The sequence below is a fragment of the Apodemus sylvaticus genome, chromosome 1 (genome assembly GCF_947179515.1).
Source record: "Apodemus sylvaticus chromosome 1, mApoSyl1.1, whole genome shotgun sequence".
NCBI lineage: Eukaryota > Metazoa > Chordata > Mammalia > Rodentia > Muridae > Apodemus > Apodemus sylvaticus.
The window spans coordinates 29363126-29379810 of record NC_067472.1 but is presented as its reverse complement, the minus strand read 5'-3'; the positions used below and the strand labels follow the sequence as shown (position 1 = coordinate 29379810).

The 16685-nt window shown below is 45.3% G+C and overlaps 1 protein-coding gene across 1 annotated transcript in view; it reads left to right on the top strand.

The window, feature by feature from the left end:
* Positions 1–16685, top strand: part of Papss2 (3'-phosphoadenosine 5'-phosphosulfate synthase 2) — a 74999-nt gene that overhangs the window by 34452 nt on the left and 23862 nt on the right. The window contains exons 2-7 of the mRNA XM_052187117.1: positions 6469–6583; positions 10391–10626; positions 12592–12730; positions 13240–13358; positions 13487–13600; positions 15570–15681. Of these exons, the coding sequence (XP_052043077.1) occupies positions 6469–6583; positions 10391–10626; positions 12592–12730; positions 13240–13358; positions 13487–13600; positions 15570–15681 (835 nt within the window). The remainder of the gene's footprint in view (positions 1–6468; positions 6584–10390; positions 10627–12591; positions 12731–13239; positions 13359–13486; positions 13601–15569; positions 15682–16685) is intronic.

Here is a 16685-nt window from a genome sequence, read left to right as displayed (position 1 = left end):
TGGATGGAAGTTCAAGGTAGTTAATAACTCTGTGGATCATAGCACAAGGAGACTCTGAAACCGGCTTCTAGACAAGGTTTGATCGGCTCTTGTTCCAACTTTTTATTTATTTTTTATTTTTTGCTTGTTGAAGGGAAACTTTCTTGGCAGGGACATTTTTGAAAGAGTGTTCTTTGAGACCCAGCATAAAATATGTCACCAGCTTTGAGGTTCCAGCTAGGTGATAGTGTTAGGTGTACAAAACTATGCTCCCTGTATACACAGGGAGGCAAACAACAGCTCCCTTTGTGTGTGTGTGTGTGTGTGTGTGTGTTCAGAACAGAAGAGAGAATCTTTTTCCGGCCAGAGATTTTCTTTCCAGTGCTTAGAACACCACAAGCTCTTCACAGAACTGCAAGGTTTCCAGTGCGGAAAGAAACTTTTTAAACCACTCCACCCCCTTTGCAGTTCAAATATTGTCAAAATATTTACTCTATTTTATTTATTTGCCTTTGTAAAACATCAAGATTGAATTTTGAAATAAGCAAGATGTTTTGCTGAACCAAAAGAACTCAGTACCTGGCCGCTAGAAAATATTTTTGCTTAACTTTGCTATAGTGAAAAAAAATGTTTAAAACTCATGATTAAAACACAGCTATAGGAGCTGAGAGAAGGCTCTGTGGTTAGGAGTACTGGCTGCTCTTGCAGAGGCTCTGGGTTCTGTTCCCACCACCTACATAAATGAAACAGCTCGCCACCTTTAATTTTAGTTCCAGGGAATCTAGCGCCGCCTCCTGGCCTTCCAAGGAACTACATGCATGTGGTGCCAATACAGACAAGTATGCACACATATACATAAAGGAGTATGTTTTTAATTCTTCTTTTTAAAAGTCAGATATGTGATGGTAGCACATGTGTGTAATCTCAGCTACGTGGGAGGGGAATAACAAGTTCTAAGCCATGTTGGACAGCACAGCAAGCTTCAAAGCCATTTTCTGACCATATCAGCTGAACTGGAGGGTACTTACCTAGCGTGCATGAGGTCCTTGGTCCAAGCTCCATCACCGTTAATTAAATAAATGAACAAACACAGCAAATGAGTAACTGACTGGCTTTAAATGAAAAGTGTCTGGAGATGGCATCAGTGTCGCGTCAGAATACCCACAAACGATTAACAGAATGTGAGCTGATTCTGGATTTCTGCCCACATGCAGAGAAAAAAATAGCCAGAAAGAGACAGAGTGATCTTTGGGGACTCACTGCCCAGGTGGCCAGGACACTGCACTCTGATGTCCTGTGGTGAGAGGCTAAGTCCTCGTCTATGAACACACTAGCATCCAGGGAGGGGCTCGTTCTTCTGTCTGAGATCTTACATGCTTTTTGTTCCCTTGCCTCTTTAAAACACACAGCTGGTAAAGTTTGCCCATCACGAAATGCACACCCTAAGCGTGCCTTCAATGAAGCAAACATAAAGATCTACCAAGCCTCTCTCAATACAGAAGCGTAGTAGTCACTGTTGGTATTCTGTCTAAGCTCCACCCCACACTTACCTGGCAACAGCCAGGTATGCCTGCCCCATAGACCTGGCCCACTATAAAAGGGGTTACTTGCACCTCCTCTCTCTCTTTCTCTCTCTCTCTCTCTCTCTCCCTCTCTCTCTCCCCTCCACCCCCCCACCCCCCACCCCGCTTTCTCCCATCACACTCCCACCTCTCTGCCCCTCTTGGGCTCTCCTCCCTCCCCCCTCTCTCCACGTGGTCATGGCTGGCCTCCACTCCTCACTTCTCTTCTCTTCTCTTCTCTTCTCTTCTCTCTCTCTCTCTCTCTCTCTCTCTCTCTCTCTCTCTCTCTCTCTGCCTCTCTAACTCCCATCCTCTAGCCTGAATAAACTCTATTCTATACCATGTCTGTGTGCATGTGGCCCCTTGGGGGGAAGAGGTGCTTGGGTATGGGCCTGCCTGGGCACCCCCTTCCCCCACACCACCAAGCCACATTTTCTAAACCACACCCCCCCTTCTCTCTTTTTAAGCCCCCTTCATACCACGGGTGGCTGCTGTTTGAGTGTGGCTGGTTTGTTCCTCTCCCCCCCCCCATTTGTGACTTCCTATTAATAGAATCATAGACATTGTTTTCTCTAAGACTTCCAGTTGGCATAAGGCCATTCATTCCACTCACGCTGAACATATCATCCAGCCATTCATCGTGGGATCTGAATAGTGTTCGACTTTGTAACCCTTCTGCTATTTGACCTGGGTTTTCATCAGGAGTATGTATATTATTGTTGTTAATGATGATGACAATCATTTCCAGTGTGTGCTTCTCTCCTTAGGGAAGTAGAGATACTTCAATTTTTTTAAATTCATCTTTCCACCTAAATTGATGTCAAGGATTCTGCTGACATAGAGCCTAGGATTGTCTTAGCACAGAGTAGGAGTCAATGGAGTTCATGAACAGCCTTCCAGTCCTGATAATTTAGACATGGTATCTCAGTTTAGTGACATAGTGTGATGGTTTGTATATGCTTGACCCAGGGAGTGGCACTTTTAGAAGATGTGGGCCTGTTGGAGTAGGTGTGTCACTGTGAGTGTGGGCTTTAAGACCCTCATCCAGGCAGTTAGGCTGGGAATCGAGACTTCCACTAGCAGCCTTCAGATGAAGATGTAGAACTCTCAGCTCTGCCTGAACCATGTCTGCCTGGATGCTGCCCTGCTCCCACCTTGATGATAATGGACTGAACCTCTGAACCTGTAAGGCAGACCCAATTAAATGTTGTCCTTATAAGACTTGCCTTGGTCATGGTGTCTCTTCACAGCAGTAAAATCCTAACTAAGACACATAGCAAAGACGGAATAAGGAGTTTCAAATGCTGTCCTTGAATTATAGAATGACTGGGTCTTTCTCTCCGGCTACCTTATGTAGCCCATAGTGTGCTAGGACTGTATCTACCCCTTCCAGGTTCTGACTAGATTTGTCTGATGGGGCATCAAGACATCTACTTTTGAAGGTTTAGGTAGCTAACTTGTCTGACATCCCCTCTCTCACCCTGGGTCCTGGCCACCATTTTGCCCACTTCAGACACCTGTTTTGCTTGCTCCTGTCAACCGCCCCCACACAGGTGGGCTCTGGCACATTAGCAGGCCTGCTCCCAGTCAGGTGCCCCGCCAATGCATCACTTCAAGGGTCTTAAGGAGGCTCCTCTTTCCCTCTAGTCTTTGAAGTGAATGGTTACAATCCAATGTCTGCAGTCTCTTGTGCTGGGAGACCCCAGCAGTACGAACCCTCATTTGGATGGGTTTTTGGTATTGACAGAACATTTTCATTTCATTATCCCATTTCAACCCCCAGACAGCTCTACCTATAGCCCCTTTTGGCTTTTTAGTTTCTAAAGGGTGTAGTTATTCACACCTAGTTTTTGTGTACTGTGTAAAGGCTATCCTGGTGTTTTTCAAATGCTGGTTTCTCTTCCCTCTTATCTTGTTTCCACCTGATACAGAATTGTAATGCTTATACCAAGAATCTCTTGGCTCAGGCTTGTGTAAACAGAGATTTATTCTCTGCCTTGTCAATAAATGCTGGTCGCCCAAAGGCTGGGCAGAAGGGAGAATAGGACAGAAACTTCTGCCAGCCATGGGGAAGGGAGAGAGACAGACGAGAGAGAGAGAGAGAGAGAGAGAGACAGAGAGACAGAGAGACAGAGAGACAGAGAGACACAGAAACAGAGAGAGAGACAGTAAGATAGAGAGAGACAGAGACAGACAGACAGACAAAGGGGAGAGAGAGAGAGAAAGAGAAAGGAGAGAGAAAGAGACAGAGAGACAGAGACAGCGAGACAGAGACAGAGACAGAGAGATAGAGACAGAGAGACAGACAGACAGACAGAGAAAGGGGAGATAGAGAGAGACAGAGAGAGACAGACAGAGAGAGAGAGAGAAAGGAGAGAGAGAGAGACAGAGAGAGAGCATGTGCGTGTGTTTCAGATCCGCCAGGAGAATGAAGAGATTGGCCCGAGGAGAGGGTCCAAGAAGACACCATGAGAAAAAACCTCTGAGGCCCAAAGAGCCGGATCAATAACAATATGAAATATCATGGGATGGGGTGGGAGGGGCTGGATTAGCTTAGGGGGTGATTATAACTCATTTAACTGCCCAGTGTTGGGGTGAAGCTTGAAATAAATCTTTGTTTCTCTGTGTGGTTACTTGCAAGGGTAAAGAAATAACAGCTGATGGATTAATTTACTACTTACACTTATATTAAAAAAAATCATTAATTTTACAAAAGGGAAACATAGAAAAGAGGTAACTTCATCTGCTCTACATATAAATGCTGCCCCCATGTTGTTTAGAGTTTTTGAGGATCCTCTGGGACTTATTAAAAAACATTTCTCTACTCTAAATGTACGTTAGGCTCAAAGACGGGCTGGGAGGGGGGCTCACGGGGAAAGCGCTTGACATGCAAACGAGGACAGAGGTTGGATCCCCAGCCTCCACACTGAAAAACTGGGTAGCCCTTGCCAAGGACCTGGAGACATCGCCAAAGAGGAGGCAGAAAGAATGAAATGCAGGGTACTGGGAGCACAGAGGCTGGAGGACTGGGAGCACAGAGGCTGGAGGACTGGGAGGACAGAGGCTGGAGGACTAGGAGGACACGGCTGTTGGACTCATGAACTCACAGCTGCCCTGGTTACCTGCCCGGGATCAAGGCAGCCAATATGGGGACAGGGCAGGAGAGAGGGCTCACAAGGCCCCACCCATGAGGAGCTAACTGACAGCTGCTAAGGGGAAAAAAATCATTCTCCTTTGTGTGTGTGGATGGTCCCATACCCATGTACATATATGGACAGCACTAATCAAATGAAGTGGGATATGAGAGAGAGAGAGAAAGAGAGAGAGAGAGAGAGAGAGAGAGAGAGAAAGAGAGAGAGAGAAAGAGAGAGAGAGAGAGAGAAAGAGAGAGAGAGAGAGAGAGAGAGAGAGAGAAAGAGAGAGAGAACTTTAAGTTGGGAGGGAGAGGGATGTGCTGGGGGAATTGAGGGGATTTGAAAGAGGAAAATGTGGGTGGATATTTAACTGCATACATGTATGAAATTCTCAAAGAGTAAATAAAAGAACAAAAATAAAACAGCACATATCTGTAAGCTCAGGGCTGGGGAGACGGAGACAGGAGAACTAGGTTTACCCTGGCTCCTGCGCTCTAGGTTCAGTGGGAGACCTTGGCTCAAAACATCAGGCAGAGAGAGGAGGACACTGAGCACTGATCTCTGTCCTTTACCCGTGCACACCCCTCCACCCCCACACACAGAGACAGAGATAGGGAGACAGAGACACCGAGAGAAGAAGTCTGTGGATTTACCAGGCTACCTTTTATGTAACCTTAAACTATGCTTGCTGGATCACGGATCCTATTTTTTATTGTCCATCAAACACTGTGCCTCCCGATCGGAATTTATGATGAAGATATGATAGTCTGTTAGCAGGCTAGGGGGGGTGTTACCATAACACAAATGCAGATGTATGATGTGTGGATTGCTACATTTTCATTTCTGTTCAGGTCTTGAAATGTTACAACGGTCACATGTTGACCTTGGGAGAGTGGAAAAAACACAGTTTAGTTCTATTGAGGCCGTGGCCAGTGTCCTTAGAGACCAAGCTCTTACCCATGGCTGAGAGGGAGGATCCTTGTGAGATTGCTTTCTTTTCATTGTGAGACACCATACACTATTGACAGGATGATCTGCAAGTCATTATGTAGCCCAGGCTGTCCTTGAATTCCAGGAAACCCTCCTGCCTCAGCCTCCCAAGTACTGGAATAGCAGGTGTGAGCTACCACATCTGGATTTGACTTTATTAAGCATTTACCTTGTCACCTGGCTTCACAGGGACAGGATGGCCCAACCAGACCCACTAGAATTCCCCTTGCTGCAGGAGCATTAGGTTGTTCTGGGTTTAAGCCCACAGACTATGCGGAGAACATACATTTATAGAAGCAGACATTTCCCTCCGCCTCCTATAGGTACCCAATTTTAACTGCCAGAGAATCAGAGCTATGACAGCGCCCGAATAGTCAAATTTGAAGAGTCAGAAAGGAGGTTGTCCCAAAGACAGGGTTTGTCTCCAAACTAGTAAAATTAATAGCTGGTACTCTGTTTTCTCGTTCTAGTAAAGGAGGTATAGCTAGAGAATGTCAGAGCCATAATCCTATTACTTAGGTAGCAGAGCGTGTTGTATGAGTTAATATGATATTATACAGTATTTCAAAGTTAACTACATTGGGGAAACAAAAATTCTCCTGGTGTACGTGTAGATAAATGAATGGGATGAAGAAAGTTCAAATACTGGGGGAGGAGGACAGGGCTTTTCCACATATGTCTCACAGACACTGTTGTATACTGCAGCTCTACAGCTTAGAGTTAAAACAAGTGTATATGGTCCGTGTAAAACATACATATTTTTATTAATCAAATATTATGCTCCATCTTATCTTGTTTTGTAGGACCAGCAAAAATCCACCAATGTGGTCTACCAGGCTCACCATGTGAGCAGGAACAAGAGAGGACAAGTTGTTGGAACCAGGGGAGGATTCCGAGGATGTACTGTATGGCTAACAGGTATCAGCGCGCGTGCGCGCGCGCACACACACACACACACACATTTTTCAAGGAACCTTTTTAAAAATCAAAACCTGATGCGTGACATGATTTTAAAGAACTCAGTGTTTGTTTTTACCTTTGAAGAAGTGGAATGGAGAGTAGTGTAGACACCCGGGCTGTTGGGCATCACTCTCCTACCAGTGAGAACCAGGGTCGGACAGGCTGAGAGAGGCCACTAGCTGTCGGTGATCATTCTTTAGCAGCATGAGATGGGACAGGCAGATTGTGACACCTTTCACCTCTAAGGGGCCTCTCCTGTTCACCCCTAAGCAAATTTCCTGCCATGAGAAATGAGCTTTTCCTAATTTGACAGGGAATGTTTCCAGCCTGTCGGGTGACGGATGTTTAGAGCTGGCTCTTGGTGTTTTGATGTTCTGGAGGTCTACCTATTCCATTAACAAAGTTACGAGTCTGTGTGAGAAAGATTGCTAGAAATCTCCTCTTGGTCACCACAGGTCGTCTTTTGCCTGTAGAAACAGCTTTCTCTTTCTGAGATGACCCAGTGAATGTCCCCTTTCTTGTCCTTTTTTGATCTACAAGTTCCGAAGCTAGAGATTAGCGAGGAACTTGCAATTAGACCTTAAGACCTCTGATAGCCCAGGTCTGACCCTTAACCTGATAGCTGTAGTTGACATAGCCAGGGTTTAGAAAGGGAAACCCAAGGTCACTTCATAGACAGGACTTTCTGGAAAAGGGAGGGGTGCAGAAACGAAAACGTGAGAGAGGTACGTGCGCTATTGTCTGTTCACTCAGGAAAAGGTCTAACCTGAGAGCAGCTAGGAAAAATGTGGCCCTGTGGGACCTGCCTGCAGTTTCTCCTGCTTGTTTTCTGGTTCTTCATGTTCACTGTGATACGGGGTTTCACTGTGAAGCCCAGGTTAGGCCAGAATTCACCAACCTGCTGCTTTGGCCTTTCAATGCTGGGAGATAGGGCTGTGGTACATGCCCAGGTTTGTTTGTTGTCTTTTGTTTTCTTGCTATTCTTGAATTTTGCCTGGTGCTGGTGGTTTCCAGGTTTTATTCACAGTTGGGATTTGCATCAAAACAACTTCATCCATCCTCTAACGGGGAGGCCAGACAAGGTACGGGGAGCCCAAGTGCCAATGTGGCCGGCTTGCCTGTTGGGGGTTGCAGTGTTCCCCTAGCTCCCTCTGTGAGATGGAGTTTTCAGTAGCAGCTAACTGTATTCCTGAGGCTGTTCACTGGCTCCAGATGGCCTTCCCAGTTCCTTACTGGGGAGCTCATGTCTGTGCTGAGACTCTCACATAAAGTTCATCTTCTCTAATGTGCATTCTTTTGGAAAGAAAAAAAATAAAAGCCTGGTAGGTTGGAGATGGGGGAAGTGTGAAAGGTTTATTTCCTCTGACTTTTCTTCTCTTCACCTTTTCCAAATTTACTCTTATGCCTGTGCGTCAGAGGTTTGAGATCAGGCATGTAGACCGAAAGAAACCAATTACTCCAGAGGCTCAGGTTTGAGAAGTCCATCCACCTGCCTCAGCTCTGTGCCTTTGCACAAGTCGTTTAACCGCTCTGAGCCCAATACGCTGGCTTATAAAGAGCTAGTGCAGATTGGGCCCTGACTCCTGGGCGTTGTAGGTGGAGGTAAATGAAATGCAGGTCAATGCACTCAGCCCGAGCTTGCCCGCCAAGACAGCAATATCGCAGAGGATAGCCGATGCCCAGCTACTGGGGGAGGGGGGACGGAGGGGAGGCTCCCCGAGGGGAGGCAAATGGAAGGAAACTTAATTTCATTAGTCTGATGCAAGAGGACACACCAGAGAGTCAAAGTTCCTATGTTTCATTTCCTACCAACTGACGCAAATTCTAAGAGGAATCTGTTACTGAGTTCTGTTCAAAAGAAACCGTAGTGATTTGATAAAGATTCTCAGAACCTTCTGTGGCCATGTCTTCAATGCTCCCCTGTCAGAGTCAAGAGTGTCAAGAGAGTGACTTTAAAATGAGACTGAAAACCTAGGGACTTTTTATTTTCCTCTTGCGGATTTCCTCCCTTCCTTCTTCCTGTTTTCTTTCCCCTGAGCTCTGTCCCGGCTTTATCGTTGCCTTTTCTATGTGCACATACATGCACTCAAGCACACATACACACACCCATACACACACACACACACACTCAAGCACACAAACACACAGACACACACACAGACACACACACAAACACACACACATATATACACACAGACACACACAGACACAGACACACACTTACACACATATATATACACACATACACACACAGACACATACACACAGACACACACACAGACACACACAGACACACATACAAACACACACATATATACACACAGACACACACAGACACACACTTACACACACATATATACACACATACACACACAGACACATCCACACAGACACACACACATATAGACACAGACACACACACAAACACACACACATATATACACACAGACACACACTTACACACACATAAATACACATACACACACAGACACACACACATATAGACACACACATACATACACAGACACATACACACATAGACATACACACACTTACACACACATATATACACACATACACACACAGACACATACACACAGACACACACACACACACACACACACACACACACGTACATCTTCTCTAGGTTTTTATTTTTTGCTTTTTTTCTCTTCCTCTCCCAGTTTTCCATTTCTACATTGAGTTCTGTGAGACAGTAGCCTTGCATCTTGGATATCACTTTGAGTCCTTAGATGATCTGTTCCCCCACCCACTCTCATGTTCTCCTTACCTAGAAAATTATCTAGTGGCCCAGCCATGCTTATATTATATTATAGTGGATGCTGAGTCTTGACTTCATTTGCATATAAAACATGAAGGGTCTTTCAGAGTGTATGTGCACCTAGGGGCTCAGAACTCCTCAGCCTTGGCCAGCATGACCGACCATCTCTGTGTTTTTACAGACTTTTGAAAACTCTCAAAGTCCAAGAGCAGCAGACAGGTCTCATGTCTGGAGGGTGTTCAGTGGAATCTATGGGGAGGGGGGCTTGCTAGTCCTCTGGGTGTCACTGCCTATCTCCTCTAAGTGCTACCAGAAGAGGTAAGCCTGTGGTCACCACAGCTTTGATTTCCAAGAGCAGCCAGTGTCCCGTTAGGATGAACCACTTTCTAATCTTTAAGATGTTTGCAGGCAAAACAGCGCAAGGTCCATGACCCCAGGTCTCCCTATTTACAAACCCCATTTGATCAAAAAAAAAAAAATCCAAACTATAAAACAAATGCAAGTACATAGGATTTGTACTCTTTCTGGATTTCAATGGTTTTCATTTAAGCCTAATTAGAATTCTCATCAGAGTTTAGCTGTGTATAAAGGTTACCTCATGGTTTTTCATCTTTTGAGGACTATGGTTGATTGAGAGACCAGCCCTATACTGCTTTTTTATATATATAAAGATTTATTTATTTACTTACTTATTATATATGAGTACACTGTAGCTATCTTCAGATATTCCAGAAGAGGGCATCAGATCTCATTACAGATGGTTGTGAGCCACCATGTGGTTGCTGGGATTTGAACTCAGGACCTCTGGAACAGCAGTCGGTGCTCTTAACCGCTGAACCATCTCTCTAGCCCCCAAACTCCTGAACACCCTGTGCTCCTGATCACCCTGTCTCCGCCTCGCCAGCACCGGGTTGGCGGGCAGGCACCACCATGCCTGACTTGGTCACTTGTCATCTTATGTCTCCCACACCTGTTCTCCACAGGGCTCTCTGGTGCTGGAAAAACAACCATAAGCTTTGCTTTGGAGGAGTACCTTGTATCTCATGCCATCCCATGTTACTCCCTGGATGGGGACAATGTCCGTCACGGCCTTAACAAGAACCTGGGATTCTCGGCAGGGGATCGCGAGGAGAACATCCGCCGCATTGCGGAGGTGGCCAAGCTCTTCGCCGACGCTGGCCTGGTCTGCATCACCAGCTTTATTTCACCATTTGCAAAGGTGAAAGATTTGGCCCAGGGCAGGAGCTGACGTGCCCATGTCCTCCCTGGACTGTGCCCCTCAGTCAGTGGTGCAGCGAGGGGAGGGTGGGGTGGGGGGACTGAGGAGAGTGGGAGGGGACCAGAAAGCTACTAGACTTTCACTTTCCCATCCATTCCCCCTCCTCACGGGTCCTCTCATTTCCTCCATTGGTTATATAAAGAGAGAAGCCTCACTGCCAGAAGCCAGTGCCCCAGTTGACATGAAGCCGTTATGGGTGACAGTCACCAGGGACATGTGGTCAGAGTTAAAAGAGTTGAGCAAGAACTCCACAGCCTGTAATTTCAATTGTCTGAATGAGAATGTTTAGCTAGCCCAAAGCAAGCAGTGCACACACCAGCTTCTGTGGGCTCAGAGGGAGCAGAGCTGATCACGCCATCCCCGCTCTGGTCTAAATCAGGATAGTTCTGGGATAGCCTTCCCGTGTGTTAAGAGCTCAGCTCTGCTAAGGGGGAGTTGTGTTCTGCAGCTCCCTTCAGGCAGTATGCTTATGAGAGGGACATCTCTGGGCTTGCTGAAAGGACTCTGTCAGGCACACATCTCCCGTTACCCCAAGGGTATTAACTTCGAGAGTACACGGTGGTTTGCCATGAAGAATCTCATTAGAAAATTTTGTCCTAATTCATTTTCCCTGATAACAAAAATACCAGACCTGGTCATTTATAAAGATTAGAGGTTTATTCAGCTCATGAGTTTGGAGGTCACAGAACCCAAGAACATGGTGTCAGCACCTTTGTCGTCTGATAAGAACTTCATACCAAATTTTATGCAAAAAGGAGCAAGTGTCAGGCTCACTCAGGCCTGCCCACCCCCCACCCCCACCCCCCGAGCTATCCCCTTTTTTTTATTCTTTTTTATTTAATTATTTTTATTTTTTAATATTTTTATTTTCTATATTCTTTGTTTACATTCCAAATGATTTCCCCTTTCCCAGATCCCCCCTCCCCATATGTCCCATAAACCTTTTTCTCTCCATCCATTCTCCAATCACCTCCCTCCTTTTTCTCTGTCCTTATATTCCCCTCCAATGCTAGATCAATCCTTTCCAGGATCAGGACCCTCTCCATACTTCTTCATGGGAGTCATTTGTTATACGATTTGTGCCTTGGGTATTCAGAGCATCTGGGCTAATTAATATCCACTTATCAGAGATTGCATTCCATGCTATTTCACCCAGGAGGAGTAGAAGGCAGGAAATCATCAAACTCAGGGCCGAAAACAATCAAGTAGAAACAAAGAGAACCATACAAAGAATCAACAAAAGCAGGAGCTGGTTCTTTGAGAAAATCAACAAGATAGATAAACCCTTAGCCAGACTAACCAAAGGGCACAGAGACAGTATACAGATTAACAAACTTAGAAATGAAAAGGGAGATATAACAACAGAAACTGAGGAAATTCAAAAAATCATTAGATCCTACTACAAAAGCCTATACTCAACACAACTGGAGAATCTGGAGGAAATGGACAGTTTCCTAGACAGATATCCGACACCAAAACTAAATCAGGATCAAATAGATCATCTAAACAGTCCCATAACACCTGAAGAAATAAAAAGGGTCATAGAAAGTCTCCCAACCAAAAAAAAGCACGGGACCAGATGGCTTCAGTGCAGAATTCCGTCAGACCTTCATAGAAGACCTAACACCAACACTTAAACTATTCCACAAAATAGAAACAGAAGGAAATCTACCCAACTCATTCTATGAAGCCACAATTACTCTGATACCAAAACCACACAAAGATCCAACAAAGAAAGAGAACTTCAGGCCCATTTCCCTTACGAATATTGATGCAAAAATACTAAATAAAATTCATGCCAACCGAATCCAGGCTATCCCTTAATCTCCTGATCCTGGGCTGGGCTTATGGGCATAACCACCACTCTTGCTCTCTGTTTATATTTTTAAACACACAATCTTCCAGGATCGTGAGAATGCCCGCAAAATCCACGAATCAGCAGGACTTCCGTTCTTTGAGATCTTTGTAGATGCTCCTTTAAATATCTGTGAAAGCCGAGACGTAAAAGGACTCTACAAACGAGCTCGAGCAGGAGAGATTAAAGGTACGGAAGGGGCTTGTGGTGCCTCTGACAGTTACGGATCCTGCCAGTTTTCTGACTCTGTCTTTGGCAATCCGTCTGAAGCCACACACTCTGTGTCCCGGCTGCAGAAAGTGCAGGCTTTGGAAAGCTCAGTGCGTTCAGGATGGCCGTGGCCTTGCAGGATTATCTTTGAAGAACTGTCACCTCAGCAGGAGTGGCGTTCAGAAGACTTGTGCATCCAGATTTAGGAATGGGTCTCACTGAATTTCTTCTTTCCTTTCCTTTTGTATTCTAATCAGCAGTAGAAGGCTTGGTTTCTGCCAGAGGTCTTTTCTAACCTGAGGCTTTCCACACTGAAAATGCACCTGTATCTTTCTTATCTACAGCAAGGGGTTGAGGATGGAAGTTTGAACGTTTTAGTCATAAATCACATCTTCAGCTTGACACATTATTGCGTTCTGGGTTATGCCCCATTGGTGGGCAGCACCCTTCCACGGGCACAGATATGATTTAGCTCTCATACTCCGCAGGGTTTACAGGCATCGATTCTGATTATGAGAAACCTGAAACTCCAGAGTGTGTGCTGAAGACCAACCTGTCCTCAGTAAGCGACTGTGTGCAGCAGGTGGTGGAACTTTTGCAAGAGCAGGTAAGAGGTGATTCTTGCCCGTGTGTGTGTGTGTGTGTGTGTGTGTGTGTGTGTGTTGAAAGATAATCTGAGTTCCTTTACCCCTTGTCAATCTCATTTGTAACTATTGCCAACTCCATTTCCCACAGAACATTGTACCCCACACCACCATCAAAGGCATCCACGAACTCTTTGTGCCAGAAAACAAAATTGATCAAATCCGAGCTGAGGCAGAGACTCTCCCGTCACTATCGATTACCAAGGTAAGAGAATACAGACTTCCCAGAGACTCAGGCTTCTTAGAATGTAATATTATAAACTATTACACAATTCCTCTTTAAGACTACCTGGTGTGTGTGTATGTGTGTGTGTGTGTGTGTGTGTGTGTGTGTGTGTGTGTTATACTATACTGCATCAGTAGAGTCAGGACAACATGTAGCCATCAGTTTCCTTCTTCCTTTCACCATATATGGGGATTGACCTCAAGTCATCAGGCTTGGTGGCAAGCACCTTTAGCCACAGAGCCATCTTGTAGGCCCTACAATTCCTTTGACCATAAGAAATATTGAGTAAACGTAAGTCTATTAAGACATTCCCCACCCCCTCACCTCACAATCATATTTGCATAGGACAATTTGCATAGCTCCCTACACCTTCATTCATGCTGAAACAGAGGCAGGATGCCAGGGATCATTTGTTAGCAATGGCTGAGAAAGTTTGTCCAGAATGTGAATGCTTCTTGGGTAACCGTGGAAGAATACAAAGGGGGAAGACCACCGATCTAAAACAAGAAGAGCTTTTCTGCTGCGTGTCTGCTGATTCTGTTGATGTGTGTGCATCCGTGACACCTCAGCAAGGGTCCTGGCAGGATGCTCCTATAGATGCAAAGTTGTTACTGTGAAGAACATGCTTTTGTGACTAGAACTGATTACCACCTATGTAAAACGACAGCCACCGTAGGCAAGAATAAAATAACCGACAGGTCAAAGATAAATCTTTTGAGAAAGTTTATAACTACAGTCACCTCACACCTATGGAGGTGTTCTATGCATAACCTCTTGGATAAAGCAGTCATCCTCAAATATGTCCTTAGAGACCCGTATCTGAGAGGCAAAGCCACGTGGGAGACCAAGGCCCAGTGTGGAGACTATAATATACAAGAGGAGCAAGAGCATGTAGCTCTTCCAGAAGCTTCCTTTGCAGATTGCACCTGTCCCACTGAAGTCGCACATTAGGACGACTTCAACCTAATGAAAGACAGAGGCAGAGAGTTGCATTGATTTCCTTGGCTGGAAGACATGAGATGCAACCCCAGATACTGCTTATAGCATTTTTATGGATTAGTCTTACTTGTGCATAAAGATGGTCATCTCTTTTGTTATTTTTTTATTCATTATAAAATTGGAGATTTAATGGGACAGGTTAATAGGGCACTTGCTTTTGGTAATTAGGACCTCACAAATGATTTCTGAATGGAGACCTTGGTTTTGTAAAATGAATCCAAGTGCCTCCATACTCTGGGTGGACAAACGAGCCCTTGGAAGCAAGGGCTGTGAGTTCCAACCACAGAATGGCCTGAGGGGCGGAGACTAATGGGAGGTTCTTCAGGTCATGCGGTGACCAGTGTGTGGAGTTTTAAAACAACCCACAGAGCTCCAAGGGTGGTCAAGAGGAAGCAGCAGAGCCTTTATCATCCTATCAGCTGAAAGGGCCTGCGTGTTTCCACCACACAGTGCCTCCGAGTGTTGGTAAACTGGTCCCAATTGGGGAGCAAAAGGAGATGGGCATCCCTCCATGACTCCCAGGGGCCTGCTCTTTAAAGGGCTTTCATACCATGATAATAACATTGACCTTTATCTTAGAGTCAAATGACCAGTAAGTGACTCTAATGAAAAAGGACAATAAAACCAATATTTTGTGAAGGGACAAAAAAAAAAAAACAGAAAAATTTTAATTCTCTTGCACATTATGGGAACAGTTACAGCTGAAAGTATTTAAATAATCTCAATTTGGAGTCATGTGATGGCTCTTTTATAGGAGCGTTCTAGCCTTGTATACGCATAGCTTGCTCCTAAGTGAGAGATTCGCAGAGCATGTGGGATCACTTAGAACACAGACATTCTTCCTTCATCCTCATGCCAACTGAGTAAAAGAGACGGAGACCTGCCCTGGGGGCCGACGCCTCAGAGAGAGCAGTGATGGACACACCCCCTTGTTTTCTGTGTTTTCCAGCTGGATCTGCAGTGGGTGCAGATTCTGAGTGAAGGCTGGGCCACGCCACTCAAAGGCTTTATGCGGGAGAAGGAGTACTTGCAAACTCTCCACTTCGACACTCTACTGGACGGTACGTTTTATGTTGGAAAGACTCTCTGAGGCTTAGGCTGTTGCCTAGGGAATGGCCTAGAAGCAGAATTCTAAGACAGACCAGAGCACACCTTTATCCCTCTGTGTAACCAAGCGTGTCCCACAACCAGAAGCCTTTGTTTCTGAGATTAAGTGTCATTCCTAAAGCATACTTTAAGTCTCACTTGCTGTAACAGGCACTGTTTCGTTTGATTTTTTTATAAGATCCCTAGAAATCACCCACTTCTCAGAATCAATGACTTGCTCACATTTTAAAACTTATACGTGATGCCCCATGACCCCAGTCAGAACCCCTGTCTTGTACCCCTTCTACACCAGTCTGCTCTCCAGGCATCCTTTCCAATGGGCTATAGAAGGTCAGGATACCCCCAAACAAGGAAATATGACATTTATCTTCATATCTCTTTTTTTGGCACATGCTATGCATCAAGTTCATATTGGGTTTAGCAGTCAGCTCTATCAGACAGGTTGACTCTCAGTGGGCCTCTAGGCTGGAGCTGTTACCACAGGGAAACACACTGAGAGAAGAGGACTCCTTCCAAAGAGTGTCTTGTACAAGAATTGCTCCAGAAAGAAAAATGCCTGTGTGGCAGATAGGGCTGCTGGGTCCAGTGAGGGTTCTTAGCCTGAGATCCTGGACTGTAGGGAAGAAGAAAAGCTTTTTACATCTTCTGTTTTGAGAAAGGAATGAAAGGAAATGTTCCTGGGTTGAGGTGGTAGCTTTTGCTAGATCCTTAAGAGAGTCTGTGACTCCAAAGGATGAAGACAGAGATCATCCTTCTGGAGGATTTGGGCAATCGCTCTCCATTCTCTCTCTCATAACATTTTCATTTCCTTCCATTTCTGTTTCCCTTAAAGTCCCTAACCTGATCACTTTCCCATTGCGACTAGAGTCCCTAAGCTCCAAGCCCCTTCCTTCTTGGTCAATCTCAGTTCTTTCCAAAACCAAGTGTTTGTAGGAATCCCTGCGGTGTTTCCTGAGTC